At 36.7% G+C, this 25,907-nt stretch overlaps 12 protein-coding genes across 12 annotated transcripts; 6 read left to right on the forward strand and 6 right to left on the reverse strand.

Annotated features, from left to right (window-relative positions):
* Window positions 1-45: 45 nt before the first annotated feature.
* Window positions 46-4,193, forward strand: SOCG_04677 (poly(A) polymerase Cid16). The gene has a single exon (XM_013165269.1). The coding sequence runs from the start codon at window positions 539-541 to the stop codon at window positions 3,935-3,937; it is 3,399 nt and encodes a 1,132-aa protein (XP_013020723.1). The 5' UTR covers window positions 46-538; the 3' UTR covers window positions 3,938-4,193.
* Window positions 4,150-8,771, forward strand: SOCG_04676 (TRAMP complex ATP-dependent RNA helicase). The gene has a single exon (XM_013165268.1). The coding sequence runs from the start codon at window positions 4,345-4,347 to the stop codon at window positions 7,444-7,446; it is 3,102 nt and encodes a 1,033-aa protein (XP_013020722.1). The 5' UTR covers window positions 4,150-4,344; the 3' UTR covers window positions 7,447-8,771.
* On the reverse strand, window positions 7,558-8,678 carry SOCG_04675 (RAD51D-like protein 1). The gene has a single exon (XM_013165267.1). The coding sequence runs from the start codon at window positions 8,273-8,275 to the stop codon at window positions 7,637-7,639; it is 639 nt and encodes a 212-aa protein (XP_013020721.1). The 5' UTR covers window positions 8,276-8,678; the 3' UTR covers window positions 7,558-7,636.
* SOCG_04674 (RNA-binding protein) lies at window positions 8,618-10,966 on the reverse strand. Its single transcript, XM_013165266.1, has one exon. It carries the CDS (start codon window positions 10,933-10,935, stop codon window positions 9,154-9,156), a length of 1,782 nt encoding a protein of 593 aa, XP_013020720.1. The 5' UTR covers window positions 10,936-10,966; the 3' UTR covers window positions 8,618-9,153.
* A 906-nt stretch (window positions 10,967-11,872) lies between these two features.
* Window positions 11,873-12,975, forward strand: SOCG_04673 (rRNA processing protein Ebp2; the record flags this gene model as incomplete). The annotated part of the gene is made up of 2 exons (XM_013165265.1): window positions 11,873-12,778; window positions 12,811-12,975. 2 exons carry the CDS (start codon window positions 11,873-11,875, stop codon window positions 12,973-12,975), a joined length of 1,071 nt encoding a protein of 356 aa, XP_013020719.1.
* Window positions 12,976-13,041: 66 nt separating this feature from the next.
* SOCG_04672 (uncharacterized protein) lies at window positions 13,042-16,501 on the reverse strand. The gene is made up of 4 exons (XM_013165264.1): window positions 16,183-16,501; window positions 14,065-16,138; window positions 13,520-14,025; window positions 13,042-13,477 (listed from the first exon to the last, which is right to left on the reverse strand). The coding sequence occupies exons 2-4, from the start codon at window positions 15,017-15,019 to the stop codon at window positions 13,166-13,168; spliced, it is 1,773 nt and encodes a 590-aa protein (XP_013020718.1). The 5' UTR covers window positions 15,020-16,138; window positions 16,183-16,501; the 3' UTR covers window positions 13,042-13,165.
* Window positions 13,137-16,307, forward strand: SOCG_04671 (signal recognition particle subunit Srp21). Its single transcript, XM_013165263.1, has 3 exons — window positions 13,137-15,436; window positions 15,491-15,683; window positions 15,847-16,307. Exons 1-3 carry the CDS (start codon window positions 15,365-15,367, stop codon window positions 15,945-15,947), a joined length of 366 nt encoding a protein of 121 aa, XP_013020717.1. The 5' UTR covers window positions 13,137-15,364; the 3' UTR covers window positions 15,948-16,307.
* SOCG_04670 (coenzyme A transporter) lies at window positions 16,265-18,081 on the forward strand. The gene is made up of 2 exons (XM_013165262.1): window positions 16,265-17,342; window positions 17,386-18,081. Exons 1-2 carry the CDS (start codon window positions 16,964-16,966, stop codon window positions 17,985-17,987), a joined length of 981 nt encoding a protein of 326 aa, XP_013020716.1. The 5' UTR covers window positions 16,265-16,963; the 3' UTR covers window positions 17,988-18,081.
* SOCG_04669 (GTPase Ras1) lies at window positions 18,013-19,315 on the reverse strand. The gene is made up of 2 exons (XM_013165261.1): window positions 19,093-19,315; window positions 18,013-19,029 (listed from the first exon to the last, which is right to left on the reverse strand). The coding sequence occupies exons 1-2, from the start codon at window positions 19,096-19,098 to the stop codon at window positions 18,379-18,381; spliced, it is 657 nt and encodes a 218-aa protein (XP_013020715.1). The 5' UTR covers window positions 19,099-19,315; the 3' UTR covers window positions 18,013-18,378.
* Window positions 19,272-23,059, reverse strand: SOCG_04668 (damaged DNA binding protein Ddb1). Its single transcript, XM_013165260.1, has one exon. It carries the CDS (start codon window positions 22,773-22,775, stop codon window positions 19,539-19,541), a length of 3,237 nt encoding a protein of 1,078 aa, XP_013020714.1. The 5' UTR covers window positions 22,776-23,059; the 3' UTR covers window positions 19,272-19,538.
* A 455-nt stretch (window positions 23,060-23,514) lies between these two features.
* Window positions 23,515-24,773, forward strand: SOCG_04667 (cofilin/tropomyosin family protein). Its single transcript, XM_013165259.1, has one exon. The coding sequence runs from the start codon at window positions 24,114-24,116 to the stop codon at window positions 24,537-24,539; it is 426 nt and encodes a 141-aa protein (XP_013020713.1). The 5' UTR covers window positions 23,515-24,113; the 3' UTR covers window positions 24,540-24,773.
* On the reverse strand, window positions 24,716-25,792 carry SOCG_04666 (NADH-cytochrome reductase). Its single transcript, XM_013165258.1, has one exon. The coding sequence runs from the start codon at window positions 25,652-25,654 to the stop codon at window positions 24,857-24,859; it is 798 nt and encodes a 265-aa protein (XP_013020712.1). The 5' UTR covers window positions 25,655-25,792; the 3' UTR covers window positions 24,716-24,856.
* Between the last annotated feature and the right edge of the window lie 115 nt (window positions 25,793-25,907).

Below are 25,907 nucleotides of genomic sequence, written 5' to 3' on the forward strand. Positions count from 1 at the left end.
ATGTTCCTCTTTATAAACAAACATGGACAACATTTTAATTCAAAAACAAAGCGAAATATATGAATAATTATGTTCACTTAAATGAAAATTTATTTTCGTTCATACATTTAAATTTTTTTTTGAAGCATCGTGTTAAAGCTTAGCCGACCGGCAATTCATAGATTTACTCCAAATCGATAATTTCATCTATAATTTACATTATTCATTTTTTATCAATCAACTTCATACCAAGTCCTTTCTGGTTATTTACTGTTTGCAATGATATGAACTCTTCGTATGTATCTGATTACCTATTCTGTTCCGTAAGAAGGATAGCTAACTCATTATGTACTCTTCTACCTTTAGCAAATTGTCTGGGTTTAACGAATGTCTGGTATAACCTATTTTTGGGTCATTTATTGATTATATTTATTCATTTAACAATCTTTAAATTTCACGGTTACGCGGAAAAATAACAACGAAAGGTCAACACTGTAAATACTTCATTAACGCGTACATATAAACGAAGACTGGAGTATAAAGCAACAGAATCATACATATGTCCGAATACATGGACCATTTGTTACTAGCGAAATTACTGTTGAATCCAATTCGAACCGTATTTCACTGCTTAGAAGATCACGGCGGAACAGTAAGTTATTCGAAAATCCAATGCCTATTCGTACCGAAGAAAACAATTCCATTGGCAAATTACATTGCGTTGACTTCTTGTGGAGGATTAAAAGCGATGCTTCAATCCAAACAGCTAAGGCATATCTTTCAGCCATCAAAAAAATTATTGACCCTAGTTGCCAATAATGGGAATCAAATTTCCAGCCCTAATCTTTACCCAAAATTAATCTCTTATGTTAGCGAACAAAAGAAGAAGAGAAAACCAAAATTTTGGAAGGAAATTAACAGGAAGTTATCAGACTTATGTAAAAGTGAAAATGTAAAACATGACGATGCCCTCTCCATGAAGATTGAAGACGCAAAATCTGCTGCCTGTATTCCGCGTTCACATGAAGGCTACAATGAGAAAAAAAAAGTACTTGACCAAGAAAGAGAAGTGGAGAGAGATATTGAGTACTTCACTTCCTTACTTTTATATCCCATAGAGGCCTTTTTATGGCACTTGAAAGAATCCAAAGACGGTATAAGACGTCGAGATCTAAACAAAATTTTAGTCAACCAAAAAACTTGTCCTATCAAGCTAGAAAATAGAGATTTTTTGATTCTATCTCAGCTGGGAGGCATTGATAGTATTACTACTTCTGGTCACTTAAATCCTCTCATTTTATTTGACGCTAAGTCAACAACTATTAAATTAAAACGTTCATTGCAGAAGGATACTCTGACGATTCTTCGCAGATGTTTACATGAGTGTGTCAGGGAACGTCGTGCATCTTTGAAACCTGATGCCTGGAAGGGTATATGTAATTATCTGAAGAAGATTTCTATCAAGGATAGCTCTTTTTCTATATTGTGTGATCAGACTGAAAGTGCAGAATCCGAAGTTTCTGATAGTGTAGAAAGAAATCCTAACCGCATGTTGGAATTGGATTCTACGTCAAACACGTTTGGGAACTCTGGTCTTTTGCCCCTTTGCTCTTTAGCTAATCAGTCTTTTTTTTATTTTCATAATTCAATCAGTATTTTACTAAGGGATTTGCTATTGGAACCTTTTCAAGCTTTGTTTATTTATTGCTCTTTTCTTCAATCATCCATGTCTATTGAAGAAATTGATCGCTTTTTTAATATTATTTTAGAATCAAGCCTCTTACGAAATTCTACTGGATCTGCTTTTCACGTGATGGGTGGTATTGCAGCGATCTCATCTGCAACATCTTTAAAGCATCTATTTGATAAAAAAGAAAATGATTTTTTAAAGATAAAGTTTCCGTTGACAGCTGTATTTCATGGAAATTTGAGAAACGATTTACTCAAATATGTCGAAGATATTGTTTTCAAGATCCCTGCTGAAGATTTGTCACGAAAAAAAAAACCGCTGTTTATAAACCTAATGGATGAGTTGGCGTTTACCAAATCGGACACATTGCTGGATAACGTTAGGAAATCAAAGGCACAATTGAAAATGGTGTGTATGCTGCTCCCAACATTAAGGACCTTAAGTTACGAATTTTCCAAAAACCCTTGTCTTTCAATGGAGATTATGAAATCGTTATTTTATGAAAAGGTCTTGGAAGATAATACTGAAGTTTCAGCAGTAATTTTGCAGCTAGTCGAAAAATTGGGTGGCATCGTCAAGTACTTATGTTCTGAAGAATTTACCTCTTTATTTAAGGTTCATGAAAATCTTTCGGGAAAAACGGCATTTGATAGTAGGGGATTACTTTTTACAGCATTTACTTCAGTGTATCGGTTTGCAAATAATACCCTGCTACAAAACCCAGGGCTTATAGACGATCTCAACAATGTTCCAGATGAATACTTTACAGATGAAAAGCTGGATCCAAAATTCGTGTTTGAAGCTCCCACTGTCGAAAAAGCGAATAAACCGCATGTCACAAAGAAAGTAGCAGCGGCTAAAGCCGAACACGACTTGATCCCAGATAAAACAAAGGCAATATCTCTGAAGCTTTTAAATTTGCTTAAAGCAGAAAAGAGAGAAAAGCAGATGTCTAATATGCCTTTGATAAAGGCCACGCATCTTCCGGTAGAATTTGGAAAAACCAATATATATGATGTTAATCATGTTGACTTACTTATAATGAGAAAATCGGTCAATGGTATTAAATCTTCTCAACAAATACTTTCATTCTTGAATGAATATTTCTTGAGCAAGATGGAAAAGTCTTCTGTGAACCGGTATTTAGAGAAGTTAGAGAAGTTAGGCTTGATCACTGATTCTTTTCCGCGTAAGCTCACACCAATGGGTGAAGAATTTTTAAGTCATCCAAATGAACGGAATCCTTTTACGATGTCGGAAATTAAGCACATAGCTCTTTCTCACGAACTTCAAAAGGAAAGAGAGAAAGATATTTATAATGCATATTACAAGAGAATGATTGATCCCAAACGGGGAAATTTGGTACAAAAATTACAAAAGAGTATACAAACGTTATTAAGCAAGAAGTTAGCTCTTCCTGTACAAGTTCATACCTTGGGATCGTTCAAAACTGGTTTAATGACGAAGCATTCAGATGTCGACTTGGTTGTTACATCAAAAAAACCATTGATAAAGAAATATAATTTTATTTTGAAACTGATTCGTGAAGAATACAAAAAAATAATTCCGATACGATATGCCAGGGCTCCTGTAATAAAATTTTCTACATCAGAAGGACTAAGTTGTGATTTAACGTTCGATTCCATGATTGCTGAACGCAACTCTTGCTTAATTAAGACATACTTAGATATAGATGAAAGAGTGAAAGTGTTTGTTTCTACTATCAAAAACTGGGCATCACTTCGCATGATTGACAAATCTTATTTTAATTTTCCTTCTAGTTATACCTGGTGTATAATGGCTCTTTTTTATGTTCAACAGCTTTCGCCTCCCTTACTGCCTAATCTTCAAGCAAAAAATACCGAAAATTCTCATAGGCTGCGTGATTCTAGCGGTGAAACGGTGAATTGTTGGTTCGAAACAAGAACAGAATTATATAAAATAGAGGCAAAGTTGAACAAAAGCAGTGTCCATGATTTGCTTGTCGGCTTTTTTCGTTATTACGGCTCTAAAGAAAATGACTCCTTCGATTGGAATCAACATATCGTTGATATATCTTATAACTACCCTATTCAAAAGAAAACCATAAAACACGCCATTCAATCTCGACTGATGGTTATAGATCCATTTCTTAAAAATAGGAATCTCACATCAGTTCTCAGTTCCGCTTCGAGAAAATTGGTACAATATGAAATGGAAAGAGCCTATCGAATACTAACTAATCATAATGCTACCATTGACAGTTTGATGGATCCTTCTGTTCGATAAGGATGCTTTTCCTTAACAGATTATGCAAGAATATGTTGGTATTGGTATTCTATTGTTCTTTTTGGTGTTCTAGTGGTTAAATGAAGTTAAGGACTAGACCTTTAGCTTGTATTTACAGTAAGTTAAGCAGTAGATTAGCAGAAGAACCTATTCAAAAATAAAACCAGTGAAGATCCTTGCAATGTAAACGATGTTAGAAAGATATTTTAAATTAATAACGTTAAGGAAAATACGCCTAAAAAAACACACACAAACATAACGAAGAATTTACTAATCTAATCATAGTCGAAATAAACCTCACTTAAGCGAACACCTGAAAGCAGGAATTTGTTGCTTTCCCTACTTCTGACAAAAACCTTTATTTTGGCACTTAAGCTACTTGAGTGTGTAAGTTTTTATGCTTTTATATGGAGAATGACCTAGACATGCCCGTAGAAGGGGAAAGAGCTTCTTCCTTGAACATGAATGGGTTTTCTGTTGAAAAATCCTCGGATCAAAGTATGGACGAAAATAGAAACGAAATTCACGAAAATGACCAGAAGGGACTTCCAATAGATGCTCCAGAGTCACATAAAGTAAAAGAAACCAGTAATAATATGTCGTATGCTCCCGAAACCGTTTACAACCTTCAAACAAATTTCGAGGAAGAAGGAGTGCAAAGAGGAATTTTTCATGATGAACGCCATGATAGAAGTTTTGCGTTACACAAGGTAGTGGTACCTCCTGATTATAACTATAGATCCATTGAGGAACATGTTCCTAAGGATCCCCCTGCAAAATCATACTCTTTTCAACTTGATCCGTTCCAAGCTACTGCAGTGGCTTGTATAGAAAGATCAGAATCAGTCTTAGTGAGTGCTCATACTTCGGCAGGTAAAACAGTGATTGCAGAATACGCTATTGCCCAATCTCTAAAAAATAAGCAACGGGTTGTATACACCAGTCCGATCAAATCTTTGAGTAATCAAAAGTATCGGGAATTGCTTTCTGAATTTGGAGATGTTGGTCTCTTAACCGGCGACGTATCCATTAATCCATCAGCAAGCTGTTTAGTAATGACGACTGAAATTTTGCGTTCTATGTTATATAAGAATTCCGAACTTATGCATGAAGTGGCCTGGGTTATATTTGATGAGATACACTATATGCAAGATAAAGACCGCGGAGTAGTATGGGAGGAAACCCTCATTTTACTACCAGATGCTATTCGCTACGTCTTTCTTTCTGCAACGCTTCCTAATGCTATGCAATTCGCTCGCTGGATTGCTGATACACATTGTCAGCCTTGTCATGTTGTTTATACTGATTATCGACCAACACCATTACAACATTTTATATATCCTCATGGTGCTGATGGAATATACATGATTGTGGATGAAAAGAATCGCTTCAAGAGCGAAAGCTTCTCAAAAGTCGTGGAAGTGCTTCAAAATAATGTCGAATCGCGCGAGAATCATCAATCTAGGAAAAAGGGCAAGCGAACTACATCCTTGCAACGCATAATTAGCATGGTTATAACTAATCACTATGATCCTTTAATTGTTTTTTGCTTTAGCAAAAAAGAATGTGAAGCTAATGTCTTCCAATTGAACAAGGTTGATCTTAATGATGATGAAAAGAAGGATCTAATTAATGAAATTATAGATTCTGCTTTGCTTCAGTTGAATGAAGAGGATAGGAAAATTCCTCAATTTGATCATATGAGATCTTTCCTTTTACGCGGGATTGGTTTTCATCATTCTGGACTGTTACCGATTATGAAAGAGTTAGTAGAAATCCTTTTTCAGGAGGGCTTGGTTAGGATTCTATTTGCTACTGAAACATTTGCCATAGGTTTGAATATGCCAGCAAGGACGGTTCTATTTACAAACGCTCAAAAATTTTCTGGTACTAATTTTCGTTGGTTATCATCTGGAGAGTATATGCAAATGAGTGGTAGAGCTGGTAGACGAGGCATTGACTCAAAAGGTTTATCTATTGTGATGGTCGATCAGTCTATCGACGAGCAAACTACTCGAGCGTTAATGAATGGTCAGCCGGCATCTCTTTATTCTGCGTTTCATTTAAGTTATAATATGATTCTGAGCCTTATGCGAATTGAAGGGTTAAGTCCAGAAGATCTTCTACGAAGAAGTTTTTACCAATTTCAAAAGATGGAATCAATTCCTTTGCTTCATCGAAAGTTAGACGAATACAAGCTGGAAGAGAAATCTATCGAAATAAAAGATGAAGAATCCTTAAAAAGGTTCCATGAATTAAAGTTGCAATTGGAGCGTTATGGAAGAGACATAAAGCATACTATCCTGGAACCTGAAAATAGTTTGCCGTATTTACAACCTGGAAGGCTCGCACAGGTGAAAATTCGTGAAACATTGTTTCCTTGGGGGATTATTGTCAACTCCACAAAGCGAGTGGTTCCTTCTTCTCAAAGAGTAAATCCTCAGGATATGTATGTTATCGATATACTGCTCCCGTTATCGTCGCGGTCAACTTCTAACAGCAATATACGGTCTGCCCAGCTATTCGCACCTTTGCCAAATGAGAAACCCGTTTACGAAGTCATTGCTGTTTTCTTGTCCTCGATTGAGAATTTTTCTTGCCTCAGAGTTCTCCTTCCGAAGGACTTGAGTTCCCATGAAAGCAGAAGAAGCACTTACCAAAATGTTCTTGAAGTTCAGAAAAGGCTGAACGACGATATACCCTTGCTGGATCCTATAGAACACATGAACATAAAAGAAAGTACATTGAAATTACACATGAGAAAAGTTGAAATTCTAGAACCCAAGTTTTTAGAAAGCCCCTACTACAAGGACGCATCGTGTCGAACCGAATATCATAGATATACTAATAAACTAGGGTTGAAGAACACTATTAAAGACTTGAGTACGAAAATTAGCACTACCGAGTCGATCATTCACTTAAAGGAATTGAAAGGTCGGCAGCGAACGCTTCGGCGTCTTGGATTCACTACAGCAGACAACGTGATTGATATCAAGGGTAGAGTAGCTTGTGAAATAAGTACGGGTGACGAACTTTTAATAACCGAAATGATTTTTCAAGGGATTTTTAATTCCCTATCCCCGGATATATTTGCTGCGACTTTAAGTTGCTTTGTGTACCAGGAGAAATCAGATGTCTCATCACTTAATCTGAAGGAACCATATTCTGAAACATATAAAGCTATACTCGACATTGCGAGACGAATTGTGACGGTATCGGTAGAAAGTCGACTGGACGTGGATGAAGACGAATACATTAATCAGTTTAAACCAGACATGATGGAAGCCGTTTCTAAATGGATAAACGGAGCTACGTTCTTGGAAATATGTGAGATGACGAGACTATATGAAGGAAGTATAGTTAGGACTTTCAGAAGATTATCGGAGTTGTTGAAACAATTTCGTAACGCTGCGGCTGTTTTAGGCAATTATGAACTACAAGAGAAGTCTGTCGTAACGGAGCAATTACTCTATCGCGATATAATTTCTTCTTCTTCATTGTACTTTTAATTATTTACTATCTTTTCATCAGCATTATCTGCAAATCTTTGAGACATTTGTTCTTGATTGCAGTTTAGAGTAATGAAGAACATTACTCTTCTGTAAATATAATGAATTTTATGGGAATTGTTCTCTTATTTCCTAGTAAATATGTTTTGTATATACATCAAAAATATCCAATAAATTAAATGACTACAAATTACACTTGAAGGTAGGGAATGCATCGATAAAAGTCGATGGTCAACGACTCATGGACAAAAGACCCTCTGACCCATAGAAGTAATTGAGTGGTTCCCAAAAGGCTTGTTCGGCTTTGATTGCAGATTAGATGACCCTTATTATGTTTCAAATCTTCCTGCAAAATGAAGGAATGATCTATGCAGAATGGCCAACTGCTACCCAAAGCAGGTTTATTAATACGAAGCTGTTTCACATAAACAAGAGACGTAGAAAGATAAACTGCAATCTTAAAGTTTCTAGTTAGCATGCGAAGCTGTCTACCTATAGACATCATAGACGCATGGGCGTAAGAGATGTTTGCTTTCGCCATGAGGAGTCCAAGAGGATTTGAGAAAGAATCTATGAAAAGGGCATAAGAAAAGTCTCTATTGTTGGTAAGGTCACTTTCCAACTCATTAATCGCGTCCTGTAAACCTTCAGCATCAAAGGCCCGAATGATTGCTGTTTTTTCCAAAGAAGTTAATGGTAGAGCAGTTGGATTAAAGATTCCAAGTGTGTCTATCCAAATAATTTTATCAAATTTTCCATGATATTGTCTGAAAATCCAATAAAGCACCAGGTTCGCAGAATCACCACTAAATTGAGTGACTTGGTTCATCCTGAACTGCGCCTTTTTTACTCTTTCAAAAGATATTTCTTTCTCACTTATACGACCTACTAATTCTAGACATTGGAAGTCATCCATGCATATTGGTCCAGCAAAGCAAGCTAAATCTACTGAAGGGGATTGAGCTAACTCGTAATGTAAAAGTCTAGTTTATTATACAATATAACCACTAGCTTTGTATTGCGCACTTGCCCAAAAACCTCTATTTTTTCTCTCTACTGCTCAAATGTCTTCCAATTGAAACCTCTCATTGTAAAGAACAACGACGGCTATATGGAAGCTAAAAATTCTTCAGAAGAGCGACATACATTCTAATAATGCTCCAGAAGACATTGAGACGAAGGCTATCATATCATTATAAAAGAAGAAACATACAGAATTAATATATTATCCGTTCTATTACACAAAACCCAATCAATCTTTGTTTCCATAAACCAAAGATTAAACACAAATGAAAAAAGGAAGCAAAACCATAAAGTACTCTTATGCATGCTATAACAGTACATATATATATAGAGGTATAAACAGAGCTTCATGGATACTAAATATGTGAATCGTAAACCCAAATTCGATGATAGTTTTTATGTTATACCAAGCTTTTTACCATCCATATCATTACAACAAAGTGATTTCCAATCCTTTAAATTATCAAGACGACCACAATTTTGAAGAGATGCAAAAATCTGGTACATAAAATCCCCTTTTTTAAGCCAAGTATTAGATTTATAGGATTCCGCTTCTATTAAAAGTAGCAGTAGACATCAACGAAAATAAATTTTTTGTCCAAATTATTAAAAATACATGACACCGATTCTTTGAAAGTAGCAGCGAGACCGCGATTAATGTGGTGTGCAACTAAAATGTGAACTCTAGACATATGTCCCGAAATCTGTAGGAAAAGAGGAAGGAACCTGTAAGTTAGGATAGTGAGGTGCATTACAACGTAAACAATTATTTCGGCGACGGAAATTAGTGAATCCACATTCACAGAGCCAATCCCCTTGATCGCTAGCAAAAGACGCTTTAGGGACATCCTTAAAGCGGTTTTGATCCTCAGGACGAACGACATTAGCGTTGGGGTATGGGTTATTATTAGCAGCTATAGAACCAAGAGAAAGCTGAGAATATGGATATGCAGATGCAGATGCGTTCATGGGACTAGTACCGAAGATACCGGAGGAATTGTTTGAGAAATTACTATTGGCATTGGTGTTTGCAGACATTGATGTGTGATCCGCAACAACAGCAGCCGTGGCGCGACTAGCTCCGCAACGCAAGCAACAAACGTTTTTAGCGAAATTATGATAACCACAACCTTCTGAACCACATTTCCAGTCGCCAGCTCTGAAGGGGACATTACCACCAAAGGTAGAGCGGGAGGAATGATGATTTGCTGCACCTGTTCCGCTATGATGTTGGTCAATCTGGATGTTACCTTCATTACCATGATGCATATTAAATCCGTAATTGTGAGGTACATGCGAGGCGCCGTTACCATACGATTGACCGTAAGGGAATTCGGGAGGAAATGAGGTATTGGAGGCCGCCGCGGCAGCATGGCCAGGACCAGGAAAGGAGCAACGAAAACAGGAGACTCTTCGTTGAAAGTTGCTGAAGCCACACATGGGACAATTCCAGTCTCCTGGACGAGGACGGTTTTTGCTAGAGGGGAAGGGAATTAAAATTTCTGATGCCTTGTCTAAAACCTTTGCGCAGCTGGGAGTGATTGCGAGCATACGATCCCCAATGCATGATCCATTAAGACCCAGAGCATCTGATGCATCTTCATGATTGCCAAACAGAATGTATCCGGTACCGGTTGATTTGTAAGGTTCCGGTGTCTTAAGAGTCCAGAGGGCAATGGGATGAATGCCATGATTAGTAAACCAACCTTCCAATTCCGACTGAGTAACGTCGTTTGTTAAACCACTGATGTGGACTACCTTGGAGCGTTCCAAATAAAACAATCTCGCATCTGCTTGACAATCGATTGGCTGGGTAAGGACATTAGGGAATGAAGGTAACCTAGTTTCGCGCTCAATTTTACGTAGCAAAAGCGTAGTAGCATTGGCAAGACGCCAACACTGTGTTAAGCCCTTTGTGATATAGGGGACTTCTGAAGGAGAAAGCTGGATAGTTTTGCATTCATTGATGGGGGGCAACGAATCAACATCTAGTTTTCCAAAAATATGCGACAGAGTGATAGTGTAAGGTGGAACAGAGCCTGATCGGATCTGCCATTTGGCATATTCGCTAGAGAGATCAAACAAACGGGGATGACGCATATATGAAGGCAAAATAATACCACGTTCCTTTGCTTCCTTGGGCAACAGAACCCGTAATTCCCGCCCATTCATCACCACAAACGTGAAAGGTTTCTCCTGCATATTGAGGCGTTCTTGGATGGAATTGTCCACATATTGAATCGCTTCTTGCAAGGAAGACACACTTCCACAAATTCCACCTTTTGAGGACTCTTCCTTAATAGTACAAGACTCGCAATGCTGTTTTTCTAATGTCTTACCATCCAATATGACCCAGCAAATTTCATGTATCTCACATGGCGCCCGACCGATGCTTATTCCATGATCATCCAAGTTCGTTTCAAAATGTAAGACGACCAAATCGCCTACAGATTCCGGTAAAGGCATTGTGTGGAATCAAAGGGACTTGCACGGTGACCCTACATCGCAAAGCTGAAGTGGGGTGTTTGTTACCTATAAATACAGTCACACGGGTAACAATTAATGTAACGAAGTTTAATGCATCGGTATATACGTTCGACAAAGAGCCCTATTTTACACTAGTAAATAATTAAATAAGTAGGGAATGAATATCAAGAATTCAGAAATAATTAAAACTTTGTTTTTAATGAAATATCACACGTATTTTATTTTTTATTTCTTTTAATTAGTTATCGAATGTCCAAATGCTTGCGAACTTGTCGATTGTCATCAGTATTCAATACGTTTTGGAATAGAAACCAAATTCTAAGAGAAAGATAATGATGGCAAAGTTAATACAAAACAATTTTTAATTTCTAGTAGACTTTGACTTTGTTATGCTAATACGGGATGAAGCGCCTATTTGATACCTAACATTTCATGAAAACTATCGTTCTGCCACGAAGAAACGCGAGCCAAAAGCATTTCCAAATTTTAAATTAATATAAAAATAAAAAATTTTAAATCCCTCATTAAGTTGTTGCTTATTTCCTATAATATTTAAATTTTATTTATGGAACAAGGATACTATGATATACGATACTGAAGGAGTATGATAACATTTCGCTTACTCCACAACTAATACGGCATAGAGATTCGGCTTTATATCAATTACCCCGTTATGATACGCTAAATAAATTTCCGTATTTAACGAACGTGATATTTAATACTTACGATATGCATTCACGTACGGTAAAGTAATTTAAGGAGACTTGAACGAGACTGTATCCTCAGCGAAAAGCAAGGTATGAAAACTTGCGAAGAACAGCATCTTCAAAACAGGGCGAATTCATTGAAATTTTTCCTACGCTCTTTCTGAACTGCTTGTTCCCTGTTTCCATATTTAAAAGTCTTAGTTTGAAAGATGGCTGGTGTTGATGCTAAAGGCAGGAAAAGCCAAAAAAAGAACATGAAGGCTGCTCAAAAGAAAAAGGCTGTTGCTGAGAATAAACAGGAAGCGGTCTCGAATGTGGATACAAAAGAAAATTCTTCTGCTTCTCTGAAGAATTCAATTGAAAGTGAAGAAAAGCCGGAAGAGCAAGACGAAACTGAAGTTCAAGAACAATTGCCAAAGGTTAATGAGCCTAATCAACAGGACGAAAAACCCAAAGATAACCAAAATGAAAGTGAAGACGAGGATGATGAAGAAGAAGATGAGGATGAAGTGGAACTTTCCGACCTCGAAGGTGTCGAGCTAGAAGAGGACGCAGATCTTGTTCGTAAAAGGAAATTGGCTTTAAATAACACAATTGCTCTTGAAAGCATTTATGAGAAGATTAAGTACCCTGATAACATCTCCTTCGTAGAAAACCAAGCCATTACTACGAACGAACCCGTTGTTGTTGAAAATGTGGAAGATGATCTTACCAGAGAACTTGCATTTTACAAGCAGGGTGTTGAGAGTGTCAAAGCCGCCTTCGTGCAGTTGGAGAAGCATAAGGTTCCTATTACTCGCCCTTCCGATTACTTTGCTGAAATGCTGAAATCGGATGCCCACATGGAGAAGGTTCGTCAAGAGTTAATTAAAGAAGCCACTTCTAAAAAGCTCTCTGAACAAGCTAAGAAACAACGTGAACTCAAAAAGTTTGGTAAGCAGGTTCAGCTTGCTAAGCAAGAAGAGCGTCAACGTTCCAAGAAGGACACTTTGGAAAAGATTAATTTACTCAAACGTAAAAGCTCTGGTTCTGACTTAACTACTGAAGATGATTTTGATGTCACATTGGCCAATGCCGAGAAAGAAGAAAAATCTAAACAGTCTACTAAAAAAACGGTAACGGTCAACCTAACTTGAAACGACAAAAGAAAAACGAGAAATTTGGTTTTGGAGGTAGAAAACATGGTAGGAAGAGCAATGATGCCGACAGTCTTGCTGCTACCGAATTTGGTAAAAAGGGTTTGAAGGCCTTATATAAGAAGGGCAACAAAAGTCGTCCCGGAAAAGCTCGCCGCGAGAAAGCTAGAAAGTAAATAGGGTCTTGTTTGGGTAAATCAATATCTTTTGGTTAGAATATTTAATATCTAATATTATAAAATGTTGTAAGGTACATATATATATTTTGTTTTCATTCCTATTCCTATTCCTGTCTCTATATAAATTTAAAACCTTTTTTTAACTGCATATTTTAGTAGTTTACACATAAGTTATTAAAAAAGTAGATTATCCACGGTTTCGATAACCTGAAGGCCAGCTACTCAATGATGATGGGCTAGCGAATTTCAGTAATTTACAATATTCTTGCCAAGAAGACTCCGGATAATTGTTTTCTTCTAAAGCGTGGTACATTTGATCTAAAAACTGCACCGGGGCTTCAAAATAGCCAGCAAGAGAGAGTTGAGTCGTGATTTCCTTGTTTACGTCGTATTCCCAATGAAATATTTTATGTGCAAGCCGTGCTCTCTCATAGCAACTACTTCCCAAAAGCCAGTCCTTTTTAGATTCTTCATGATATTCTGGGTCATTTTCTAAAGTCTTTAAACGTTAGCGTCAAGTACCTTCAAACGTAGGTCATACCTTGTAAGTATCACGATCGTATAAATGGCCTTTAAAGCGCACCAATTGCGTTGATAACCGTGAATGTATATTACAAGCATCACACCCATATGTAGCCTCGCATCGTCTATTCGTCATCGATGGGCGGTTCTTTAAGATACTGATAAAACTTGGTTTCCAAATACTCGAGATTACATTGGACTCCACTGAAGAAAAAAGACGTCTTCGAATTGTTTTACAGCTGAAAAGGAGATGATCATCAATATTAATTTCCGTTTGAAGGTTCATTAGCTGCTTGATATGGTACCGAAGGAAATTTGCAAAATGCGCTCGCAGACCTTGATGACTTGTCATTGAAAACTCTGGAGGAAGTAATGCACGAGCACCCATAACTTCCTCTTCTTCCTCTTCGTCTACTATGAAGGATTCTTCATTTGAAGAGTCATCGTCGCTAGTCTCTGTCTTCTCACTCGCCGAGTCTGACGCGTTTTCTTCAGCATTTGTACTTGTATTTCCTTGACGTTTTTCTATACAGTGTTAGTAATAAATCAAAAAATAAGACTTACTTCTAATTAGCTCCAATTTCTCATGAAAGGCCTTCTTATTTGGATTCCTATTACGTTTATGTTTTTCATCTTCATCGGAACACAGAGATTCCAAATCCTCTGCCTCTTGCTTTACTTCGGTATCAAAGTCATCTCTTTTGTTTTCATTTGCATTCGCGTATTTACCATCGGAAGGTCGTTCTGGTGCTTCATCTTCAGAAGAGTACGGAAGATGTTTTCTCCTTTTGGGGTTTCTCGCTACGAAGTCTGATTCAACCTTTGACAGAGGAACATTGGATAAGCTTTCGTTGGAGTCTTCAAATTCAGAATCTGATAGAAATACCTTACGAGGGGATTTTCTGCTTTTGAATGGAGATATAAACTCTGAATCTGAATGATCAGAATCAGAATAATGCTCCCCTATTTCGTCTGACCTCAGTGTCGGGTTATTCATATCTTTCGTAGGAGAACTTTCTATGATTTGATTTTTCTTGTCTAGTGAAGTATCTCGTAAGTGCTCTGCATTCTTTTGACTATACTGAACATCCACAGTCACCTTAGATTTAATCATGTCCTGTGCGTCGTTCTCATCATAGGAGAGAAGGTCCTTCTGCCTAATTTCATTTGTACTAGAGTCATTTTGAAAGCTTGGAGCTGGGTGAATAACCTCCTCTATTTTGGTATTGTCTTCGCGACTCTTAAGCTTTGATTTTTCCGTATGTTGCTTTGCATATGCCTCAGGTAGCTTTTGTTGAATTAAAGGTTCCGCTCCATAAATCTTTTGTTTCTTTTTTGAAGATTTTCGCTTTTGTTTTCTCTCATATACGTCCGGCGATCCTGAATTAGTTTGAGAATGATCGTTGTTCCTTATCTCGTGCTCTGCAGGCTTATGTTTTGAACTACCTTCCAACATACTTTCTATATTTCGAAAACCCTTTTCCAATTTCTTACGATTCTTTCTTTGTTTCCGTGTCATTTTGAGTATATACCTAGGAAGCTTAGGAAGCAAAATTAAATTAAATGAAATAAAAGTAATAACAATTATTTACCCAATATCTTTAAAAACCAAAGGATAATTCTTTTTCCAAACCGCATAAATACGGTAGACAATTGATATATATATATATATATATAAGTTCGCGTCTAATAGAAACAACAGAAAAGCTTTAAAATTGATGGCTTGCTTAAATTTTTAAAAAAACTCTATTAAGTATCTTTTTCCTTTATTTTGCATAACTTACATCGATCGGTTAGCCAGAAAGCAGACTAAACGCAGGTTCGTTACTGGTAATGGTGAATTTACCAACAGCCAGCATAAAGGATGGTGTATATATCCAACGTTAATGATTTTTTTGAACAAGCTAGGCTTTTAATAGAAGCGTATCCTGATACAGTAAGAGCTGTTTTATTATTACCTTGAAATATACTTTCTAACGGAGGTATTCAGACAAAAATAACCACACGTTATCGAATTGATGAAGACCAGCAGAGTTACCTAGTTGCGAAAGCATATGAAACTACATCGGGGATATGTTTAAAATTTAGAACAGACAAAGCTGCTGAATTGAGTCGATTGATGCTTATTGCAAGCAAACTTGGACATGTTTGTAACAGATTGGAAATTCCACCAGAACAACCAGGTATGTAAACTTTTTAAGTATATGTGAAAGAAAGAAAAGTGGCACGTTGAATTTCAGACTTCATATTAAAGCGTTTATTTAAACAGTGTCTTATAGGATATCCTTCGAGCTCAAATCGCCATTCTCATAAAACTGAATTCACATAACTAATCTTTTTAAATAGAACCCGAACCTGCAGTTCCAAGTAAGCCTGTCGCCCCGAAGCCGGAGCCTCAAGCTGCTCCTAGTAAGAGCTCCAAGAAAAAAAAGAAGGGGAAGAAATAGATGCTCTTTATTTTGATGCTTATGTTCTTAGAAGTTTACTTTATATACCATTTTAGCTGCGTAAAACGAGTATTACTGCTTAATCTTTTGGTCGATTAGAAATCCTTCTCTACGGAGGCGATTCATATCAAATTCATATTTTGAGCTCTCACACCGTGTACGCTCTAGTCCATGAATTCTTTTTACTTTCTCTATTGTCTCTGTTAATTATTTGCATTGATATTATTCCTCGTACCTGCGATTTAGTCATTAGCCCTTGGGATATAGATGCTAGAGGTATAAACTATTTGTTTGTTAAGTAATAACATCATTCAATTCTTTATTTTAATCCTCTTCTTCGTTCTTGGCAGTAATATGTGGTACTTACTTCTTCAGGTCAAAGCAATAATTTAAGCAATAAAAATTTGCTTCATTAAAAAAAATGAACAGATTTGGCTTATTCAATGAAGATATACCAGATCTACTCTTAGATGTTGTACTACAATTATTTCCCAACTACTTGATCATCATAACGACCACCCACAAGCATGACATACGAAGATCTCATAAAATCAATTGCTTTTCCCATCTGAATATACATATATAATTAATTAAGGAAATATTCAAATCTAATAAAAAGATCGTTATTGAGCTTCCAGCTTAGTGGATATTACTGATCTAACTTGAAGTTAATAATAGGAGAAATCCCAGGGTTTTCCTGCTTACTATAAGCGTCTCAAGAGATTGAGCAATTTCTTATGAAATAATTGAAAGTATTATTTATTATTTTAATTACTCCAAGCTATTCAAAGCACTATTTGATCGCTTCATAGGGTTTTGATCAATTTTGGCATCATCATCATTTTTTGGAGGCCATTCCATTTAAGACACCAAATAACTTTGTTACAATCTTTTACGAACTCTAAAAGACATCTATCATTGAAAACGATTTCGTATCATTTAATCTTTATTCGTTCTTTTTTGTTTTTCTCTTTTTTTGCTTTCCTCTCCGTCTAAAATAGGTTACGTTTTGCTTCATGACTAACACAACTGAAAATTTCCCACCAAAAGACTCACGGGAGTTTTTGATAAAATCCGGCATTGCAGGTGGGTTTGCAGGTTGTGTTGCAAAAACCACAATTGCACCATTGGATCGAGTGAAAATTCTCTATCAAACCAACCATGAAGCTTATCGTGGTTATGCTTTTTCTCGTCATGGGTTAACCAAATCCATAAAGCGTATCTATCGTATAAGCGGAGTTCGAGGATTGTTCCAAGGCCATACGGCTACTCTTTATCGTGTCTTCCCTTACGCAGGTATAAAGTTTGTTGCGTATGAACAGGTTCGTAGACTGCTCATACGCTCAGAAGAATATGAAACTAACGGCCGGAGATTCCTTTCCGGGTCTTTAGCTGGTAAGATTGCTATACTCTGAAGTCCCGTATTCTAACTATGTAGGTATTTGTTCTGTATGTTTCACTTATCCACTTGAATTAATTCGAGTCAGGCTTGCGTATATAACAGGATCAAACAACAAGCCCAAACTTCTAAACGTTACAGGCCAAATTTTGCATGAACGTGATTTTGGAAGTTTGAAAGAGAACCCTATAATTACTTCAATTAGGAGACTTTCAAACTTCTACCGTGGTTTTTCTGTAACCTTAATGGGGATATTCCCCTACGCTGGAATGTCTTTCTTAGCTCATGATCTTGCTACAGATTTTTTTCATAATCCTATTGTGAAAAGGGCACTTCATTCTGAAAAAGATGAACGACATTTAAGTACGTGGTCACAATTAACAGCCGGTGCCCTAGCCGGTGTGTGTGGACAAACAATTTCGTACCCTTTTGAGGTATGTAGAAGAAAAATGCAAATAGGTGGTGTTGAAAGTCGTTCTCGATTTTTAAAATTACAAAATGTTGTCAAGTCAACATATAGAGACGCTGGGTTGAGGGGCTTTTATGTTGGTCTAACGATCGGGTATTTAAAAATGATCCCAATGGTCAGTACGAGTTTTTTCATATATACTAGAAGCAAAGCCTACTTGGGTATTAGCTAGAATTGATGAGGAGAATGTGTATTGTTTTATTTAATAAAAATTTAGACTTCTGTATATTATGTCAACAAGTATTGAAAGCTTGTTATATATATTTTAGACGAAAAACTAAGGAGGCTCTAATGCAATTAAGTAGAAGGTAAAATAGCAAAAGGTAGTAGAGTACCACCACAACATTATAATTATCAAGTGAAAAGCAGGTTAAGTTCAATCAATCTCTTTCTAGTGAGAGGTGCAAATCCATACCAATCCAAACTCTAGAGGTAAAAACACGTTTTTCAACAATGAACGAGAAATAACAGTACTTAATATAAAACCCGTAATCGTACTTCTATTCCAAAGGAAAAAATTTAGCCACAACCAAAAACGGAAATAGAAACAAAAGAAGAAAAATTTAACATATTACACAGCATTTTGTTGAAGAAGAATCATCAGTACGAGGTGTAGTGGGGCTTTTAGTAGCTTTAGCAGCTGGCTGAGATTTTGGAGCTTGTGCAGCTTGTTTAGTATGAAGGCCCCTCTCTTCGCTTCTATTAAAATGACGGATTGTTCTGACAAGACTATAGAAAGCTTCCTCAACGTTCAGTCGAAGCTTTGCTGAAGTTTCAACGTAGATACATTTCATGCTTCGAGCGAGAGCTTCACCTTCAGCTCGAGAAACTACCCTTTCGCTCTCTAAATCGCATTTATTCGCGACTAGGACCACAGGAAAGCTGTCTTTGTCTTTAACTCGTAAAATTTGTTGGTAAAACGTGTTTATTTCGTCGAAGGATGATCGAGAAGTTATGTTGTATACCAAAAGAAATCCTTCACCTGTTCGCATATATTGCTCCCGCATAGCGGAATATTCTTCTTGTCCAGCTGTATCAAGAACATCTAAAAGTGCTCCTTCCCCATCAATTTCACACTTCTTTCGATAGGAGTCCTCAATTGTGGGATCATATTCATCAACAAAATGAGATTGAATCAGTTGTATTGTAAGAGCACTTTTACCAACACCACCGTCACCTACAACGACTAATTTGTATTCTCTCAAATACGTAGACTAATCCCATAATTAGTATTACATCGAAGAATTCTTATTCGCGAGCGTAGTAAACGGGCATACCTTCATATTACTTTGTAAAGTAGGATATTTTTAAAAGTGTGTTGAATCTTTTCCTCTTCTTAGTAACGCTGAAATCTATAAGTCCAAAGATGTGTATGGTGGAGTTGTGGTATTAGGATTTCCGACGTCCTTCCTTTGTCTGGGTACTGAAAGGGGAATATGTCTACGATATTAATTTAAATATTTAAATGCACAGGCTATGAATTTTGAAAATTAAACCAAATAAATTATGTTAATAAAATTCTAGATAGTAGTTGACTTCATCTTCGAATGAGTTGTAACAAGTTCTCTCGAAACGAGCAAGTAAAGGAAAATAATATGTTTAATGGAAAAAAAAGGTTTGTGAATTGTTATCGTCAAAAAAATTTTTATGTACATATACTATATGCCGAAGTGTTCTTGCCAATTTTTTTTTTTTTCGTTTAAAGCTCATTAGGTTAATGAATTCAGGAATGTAATCTAGCAAGACTCTCCGATAAGTTTACCAATTCATTTACAGAAATATTCAAAGGTAAACCTCCGTTTTTCCCTTGAACAATATCTTCCTTTATAGACAAAGGCATATCCACGATACCTTCTAATAAATTACCGTCTATTAGCTTACTTGGAAGGTCTTCAGCGACTTCAGAATGACATTTTCTCCAGACTTCGTGACTCAATCCACCTGTCGAAGGTAAAGCACGTCTTACATTATCCTGAAGTTGCAAAAGAATGTCAGCATAATCATGTGCATCACCAACCAGCATTATAGCACCATCCACTGTGACGGAAATGAGCTTTGGATGTACAAAACTTCCTTCTAGGGGGTTTCTTAATGCAGCAACCCTAGTTTTGTTTACAAACTCTCCTAGAAAGTATTGATCCAAACGGCGTAAACGTTTGCGGTCGGCTATTTGCGGCGAGTGCACATCCCGCAGAAGAATAAATGCGTTACCATCCGCATCGCACACAAAGTACTTGTGTCTTTCAAGCTTCTCAACAGACGATACCCATATGGGTTTGAAGTCTCTAGCTAATTCAGACAACTGACTTTCTGAATAGTTAATTACCGAAATTGACTTCATCAAATCACCAACCACTATATCATTATCATCGACGCAAAGATCTATGGTATACGTAGGTGTTCGAAGACAACCTTCAACGTGAAAGCTTCCTTCACGTACGACAAAAACACTGACAGTGGCGTTGATACCGGCAATAATTAAACCGTTGTAACTTCTGAGCGTGTTTACTGATCCTTGCACCTTATAGGTAGTAACTAAATCAAGGTTATCCTTATCAATAGTAAACATAAGCAATCGCCCCGAATCAGGTGTATCCTGGTCAGGATAGTTGTATCCTGTACCAACAACAACATTAGAGCTGGTTTCCAGATAAATTATACTCTCTACCATTTCATTTTGATCGAAGACAAAGTGACAGATCTCTTCTAATGTTAGTTTATCAAAAACTCGGAGTGACGATTTTAGACTTTGCTCTTGATTTCCTATAGCATCTTCTAACTGCATACAAAGGACAAAATAATGTTTGTCTGAGGAGCAAATTCTTCGTGGGAACCCTTCTACAGGGATTGTTTGTATAGTCAAACCCTGAATAACACCAAGAGAAGCCATAATTAAATTGGATCCAGTACAATACACAAGAGACGTATTTATATTAGGATGACAGAATCTAGTAATACTGACGATCTCTTTAGAAGGAAAGGGACTGAAAACAAGTTTATTTGATTCCATGTGGATAAATTGCTGAGTTTCAGCAATAGAAACTAGAGTTTTTTTTCCATTTAAGATTAAGGATTTCAAGCTGACGGGAGTGTTGCCTATTCGTATTACTTTGCATACAGCGTCAGGAAGACCTTTTTTACCGAAACAGTATTGTAAAAATTGGCCATCATTCGTAGTTACGTAAAGGAAATCATTCACCTGATTACTAAACGAAAAACAAGCTAAACTTCGGGGAACGTCTTTCAATTCAAATTGACATAGCTGTTGAATGTTTTCCTGTCCAATCCTTAATACTAAGATTGAAGACGACCACAGTCCTATAAAGCAAGTAGAATCATCCAAAAAGTCAAGACATGAAATCTCCGCATTGCATTGAAACCTAGCAATTTCTTCCAACATACGAAGGAAAATCAGAGTACCTCCTGTTAAAGCAACACAAACAAGATTTTTATACATATTTCCACTAGTTATATTAGCTTCAGGCGACCAGGACATGAGCTTCATTCCATCAAACAACCGCAGACCTGAAGCAGTGACTTGTAAGATTTGGTTTCCTTCATCGACAATACCGACGCTTAATGTAGATGAATCACATGAAAGTTCATCGCAAATTGAAAATTCGCCTTCGGAGGAGACGTGTAGTACCCGGGTTTCACTAGGAAAGCTAATAATAATGTAGTTGTCATAATCGGCATGAAAAGAGACAGAAAACACTTCTTTGATACTATCCATTTCTATAATTCCTACGTCTTGTATTGGGACGGTGTTTTTTAAAACTCGTAAGCTTCCATCCTTATAAGCACCGCTGCATGTAATAATGGAAGATCCGGAACTTTCATGTTCGACGATAAAGTCACTTATAGGAGCTATGTTAGGAAAAACCTGTAGAGTTTGTATGTTCAGTCCTTGGTTAGCCAAGCCAGGATTATCTAATTGTAGGACTGCAGAATCACCGTAATGACTACCCAAAAAAACCTTATTATGGGGAAGGGAAACCATGCAAGTAGCAATCGAAGACTCACCAAGCTTTTCCAAGTCCATTTTCAAGCCATCCTGAGAAAACTCCGAATAAAAATGGTATATAAGACCGCTTTCATCAGTCACAAAGAAATGGTTTGGATCATACTTGATGGAAAATAAATCTTCTAGAGGATCGGAAACTAAAACCCCAGTGAAAGCTGAAATCGGATAAGAAAGTAAAGATTTAGAGGCTTTAAGCTCTTTACTAATGTAATAAACATACATTTCACCAAAGACGAACACACCACCATTACTATGCGCGATAAGCTTACCTTCTTCAATATCATGGCAATACAAGTTGTCTTCATCAATTTCACACTCGCGAACGTTTATGGTATAGGTGGAAAGATGTACGACGGATTTACTGTCACGATACAAAACAGCTAAAGTGGGAACTGAAGGAGTATGAAGCATACATATATCCACAACATCTAGTTCCTTGATTCGGACATTAAAATTATCATGAAGAAAACCGTCCGTGCTATTTAGGCGCCGTTTTTTAGAGTTGATAATTGGAATAATCGTCAAAAGCCCTTGATAAATATGTAAACATACGACACGCTGGAAGGGATCAACAAGTAGTAAAGGACCAGATTGACTTTCTCGAAGAGAACGGACACTGCAGTCTTGTATTTTCATTCCATTTGCAATTGTTTGATTTTCGGAGTCCCAAAAGATAGTAAAATAATGAAAAGAATCAGTAGCAATAATTATATGGTCCGTCGACGACAATGCAGGGCGAAATGCTTTTAAACCAACAATTCGTCCAAATATATTAGTGAATGTTATAAGCTGAAGATTATTTTCATCACTATACTCGTAGATCTCAACACAATTAGTTTTAGCTATAATTACATTGCACGACACTGAGTCGACAAATTGACAAACGACGGCATGTCTCACTGACGAGGGCTTGTGTATATATGACACATAACTCATTTCTTTTTTTGATTCAATCCAGGAATATGGAGATTAGGTTTTTTTTTACCAAAAGGCTCTGAGTTCAATTGCACCATAAACAATTTTTGACACGGCGCTGACAAAATTGCCGGATTTATGCACCTGAGTTCAAAGTTTTCAGAAAGACAACAATGATGTTTCGAAAAGAGGATTACAGAAAGAAATAAACAAGAGAATGGGGGTTTTCTTTCTGTCCGTACACTACTGTTTAGAAAGGGTTAACATTCAGTGAAACAAGTATAATATTATCGAAGAAGGTAAAAACACCGCTTAACTTGTCACTTCGAAAATGTTACTTGCAACATAATACTATAGAGTATTCTATAAAGCATGTTCCTTCTTGGTTTACTAGTAAACAAATGCAAAACAGTCTTGATGAGAGAATCGGAGAAAACATAGCCGTTTCCTTTGTTCTCGAAGTTTTGGACTATCTTATAGTAGTTAAATCTCTCGTATCCTTTTTCTATATAGCTTGTTTGACTTGACATCTTGTAACTTTGACAGCTGCTAGAATCAACAGAAAACGATCTGTTTGGCATTTCTTTTTATCATAGTTGAAGGTCTTGATTTCTTTTCAAAGACTATTTAAATCATTACTGTTGCAGGAAGCTTTTTGTTTTTTTTTTTGTATCGCACTGTAAATAACATGGAAAACGATATCATAATGCAAAGGCATTAATTATATTACAGTTTCAGAAACTCGTCGTAAAACAGTATGGCTCCATTGCGATTAAAAAGTCTTGTCAAAACATATCCAAAAATACTTTCATCCAGTATAGTAACTTGATTAGGGGCGTCTTCATAAAAATAAAACCTCAGTGATTCATTCTAAAGTTTGTAATGCTAGCATAACAAAAAGAAAGGAGTAGAAAATATAGGAACTTTCGAAATTTTACTGACCAATTCCTTGTCAACCGATATATTACATACGGTGACACGGTGTTCTCATTGAGAGTTTGTTGCTCTATATAAGTGAAAAGCTACAGTGGTTTGGGATTACTTTAAAATTAATTAATAACTTTCTAAGCAACATTACGATTCATTGTTCCAAAGCCGAAAGAGAATAGCACGGTGATTATAAGTTTTTGTCAATTGATAATTTTAGTACATTTTCGAGATCAACTGTTTTGCATGTTTGCTTTTTTTTATTTTATAAATCTACTATCCATTAAAATAAGTGGAAAGTGCTTGGATTAGTCACGCCTTTCGTTTACTTACTGCCTTCCATTACTTCAGCTGTACATTACTCAACAGACCAACTTAACTCCGTGCATCGCACCGACAAAACCGTTCTTGGAGAGCTTCATTAAATTCACAATGTCGTCCGAAGCCCGTATGTTTAGCATTTCTGATACGATCATCAAGGAAATTGATCGATTTCGTCTGAGACTGAAGAAATCTCTTTTGTTTGCCTACATTTTCAAAATAGATAAAAGCACCAAAGAAGTTGTCCCCGATGGAGAAATTATGCAAATAGAAAGTGTCGAAGAAATTGCAGACGAATTGTCTGAAACTCAACCCCGTTACATACTTGTCTCTTACCCTACGAAAACGACTGATGGCCGTTTGAATACGCCGCTTTTTATGATATACTGGAGACCGACTAGTTCACCTCATGATTTATCTATGATTTATGCGTCAGCCAAGGTCTGGTTTCAAGATAAATCTCAAGTACATAAAGTTATGGAAGTACGAGAAATTGAAGATATTACAACGGATGCCGTGGAAGAATTCCTTCATTAGCCTTATTGTTCTTTCATTCACTTGAAAGATCGAATGGTCTTGTCTGGCTTTGGCGCAAAATGTCAAAGAATTGATTCCAATAATTGTCCAACTTCCTTTCTCTTGTACGTTCCTTACAACACACCTCAACTTAGTCTTGATAATAATGAAGATAATGAATAAAAGGTTTCCCTTCATTTACGAGTCTAACTAACACACGTATTTGACAAAGGGCAGTTTTATTGAACTGTCATTGACTAAATTCTTATAAATACAAAACCGTAAGTAAGATAAGATAATTGTTAAATTTGAGCTGAATACATTAACAGTAAATGTACTTAAAGCTTCCAAACCTTGCCAAAAGAAGAGTCTTCCAAAAGTCCTTTGACTGGGCCTTGCTTGGCTCCAAATTCGGCCTTTGGTCCAGCAACTGTAGCAACAAACTTAGGATTACCGCAAATGATACAAAGAGTCTCACTCAAAGGAACGTCAACACCATCCCATTTCAAGATATCATCCGCAGCGATTAAGCGATCTTGAATAGTACGTACACGAACATTGGGGCATTCTTTCTCCAATTGTTCCTTCAAAGCAGGCTCTTGACCGGGACGTTCGCAATATACGATATCGACAGGGACCTTTGAGTTTTGAGCTAACTGATAAATAGGTGCAATACCAGTACCGGCAACAACACCAACAATTCTGGAGAATTTCGTATGGTCTAGCTTGGTGGTCTTGAAGGGGCCACGAAGTTCAACAGTGTCACCTTCTTTCTTGGAATGGATATGGGAACTCACGGGTCCGTCTTCATAGTTACGAATATAAAACTTGAAGTTATCTTCATTGATATATAAGGGGGTATAAGGTCGTTGAACCTGCATGTCTGGGTTGCGAATAGTAACTTTGGAAATAGGATCCATATTCTTCATATTTTCTAGAGAACCCTGGGGAGTGAGAGTGAAAATACTGGCATCCGGGGTAACTTTTGTGATTTGAGAGATAGTAAAAGGAGAATATACTTCAGTATTAAGGCCGATAGGCTTGTTTTGATTTTTATAGGCAAAGTATCCACCTACGCAGCCAACTGAAAGACCACCTAACAAAAATTTAGAGAAATTTTTGTATGAAAAAGACATATCAAAAATAAAAAGACCTGTAAGCTATTTCAGCTAAAAATGAGAGAGGAGATATATTTTTTTATGAACAGGGTGCTGTTGGTTAAGCCAAAAATAATTCGTGGGCGGTATTAGTTAAAGCATGGGAAGGAGCTTCTCTTTAGAGAATTAACTTTGAGATTATTAAACTGGTTCATTGTAAAATTTCTTTTATTTATGATGAATGAAAATGTTACTAATTTCAAGAAACACACTTAAAACTTCACGAAGAAAG

This window comes from Schizosaccharomyces octosporus (assembly GCF_000150505.1).
Source record: "Schizosaccharomyces octosporus yFS286 unplaced genomic scaffold supercont6.3, whole genome shotgun sequence".
In the NCBI taxonomy this organism is placed as follows: domain Eukaryota; kingdom Fungi; phylum Ascomycota; class Schizosaccharomycetes; order Schizosaccharomycetales; family Schizosaccharomycetaceae; genus Schizosaccharomyces; species Schizosaccharomyces octosporus.

Bases quoted from the DNA above. Each gene is read 5' to 3' on its own strand.
- SOCG_04672 (XM_013165264.1), bottom strand. From the start codon at position 15,019: ATGACACGGAAACAAAGAAAGAATCGTAAGAAATTGGAAAAGGGTTTT. The intron at 14,026-14,064 runs GTAAGTCTTATT...AACACTGTATAG, and splicing joins GAAATTGGAGCTAATTAGAA to AAAAACGTCAAGGAAATACA. The intron at 13,478-13,519 runs GTATGACCTACG...TAACGTTTAAAG, and splicing joins ACGATCGTGATACTTACAAG to ACTTTAGAAAATGACCCAGA.
- SOCG_04676 (XM_013165268.1), top strand. From the start codon at position 4,345: ATGGAGAATGACCTAGACATGCCCGTAGAAGGGGAAAGAGCTTCTTCC.
- SOCG_04668 (XM_013165260.1), bottom strand. From the start codon at position 22,775: ATGAGTTATGTGTCATATATACACAAGCCCTCGTCAGTGAGACATGCC.
- SOCG_04667 (XM_013165259.1), top strand. From the start codon at position 24,114: ATGTCGTCCGAAGCCCGTATGTTTAGCATTTCTGATACGATCATCAAG.
- SOCG_04677 (XM_013165269.1), top strand. From the start codon at position 539: ATGTCCGAATACATGGACCATTTGTTACTAGCGAAATTACTGTTGAAT.
- SOCG_04674 (XM_013165266.1), bottom strand. From the start codon at position 10,935: ATGCCTTTACCGGAATCTGTAGGCGATTTGGTCGTCTTACATTTTGAA.
- SOCG_04670 (XM_013165262.1), top strand. From the start codon at position 16,964: ATGACTAACACAACTGAAAATTTCCCACCAAAAGACTCACGGGAGTTT. The intron at 17,343-17,385 runs GTAAGATTGCTA...CTAACTATGTAG, and splicing joins CCTTTCCGGGTCTTTAGCTG to GTATTTGTTCTGTATGTTTC.
- SOCG_04666 (XM_013165258.1), bottom strand. From the start codon at position 25,654: ATGTCTTTTTCATACAAAAATTTCTCTAAATTTTTGTTAGGTGGTCTT.
- SOCG_04671 (XM_013165263.1), top strand. From the start codon at position 15,365: ATGGTGTATATATCCAACGTTAATGATTTTTTTGAACAAGCTAGGCTT. The intron at 15,437-15,490 runs GTAAGAGCTGTT...GGAGGTATTCAG, and splicing joins TAGAAGCGTATCCTGATACA to ACAAAAATAACCACACGTTA. The intron at 15,684-15,846 runs GTATGTAAACTT...CTTTTTAAATAG, and splicing joins AATTCCACCAGAACAACCAG to AACCCGAACCTGCAGTTCCA.
- SOCG_04675 (XM_013165267.1), bottom strand. From the start codon at position 8,275: ATGAACCAAGTCACTCAATTTAGTGGTGATTCTGCGAACCTGGTGCTT.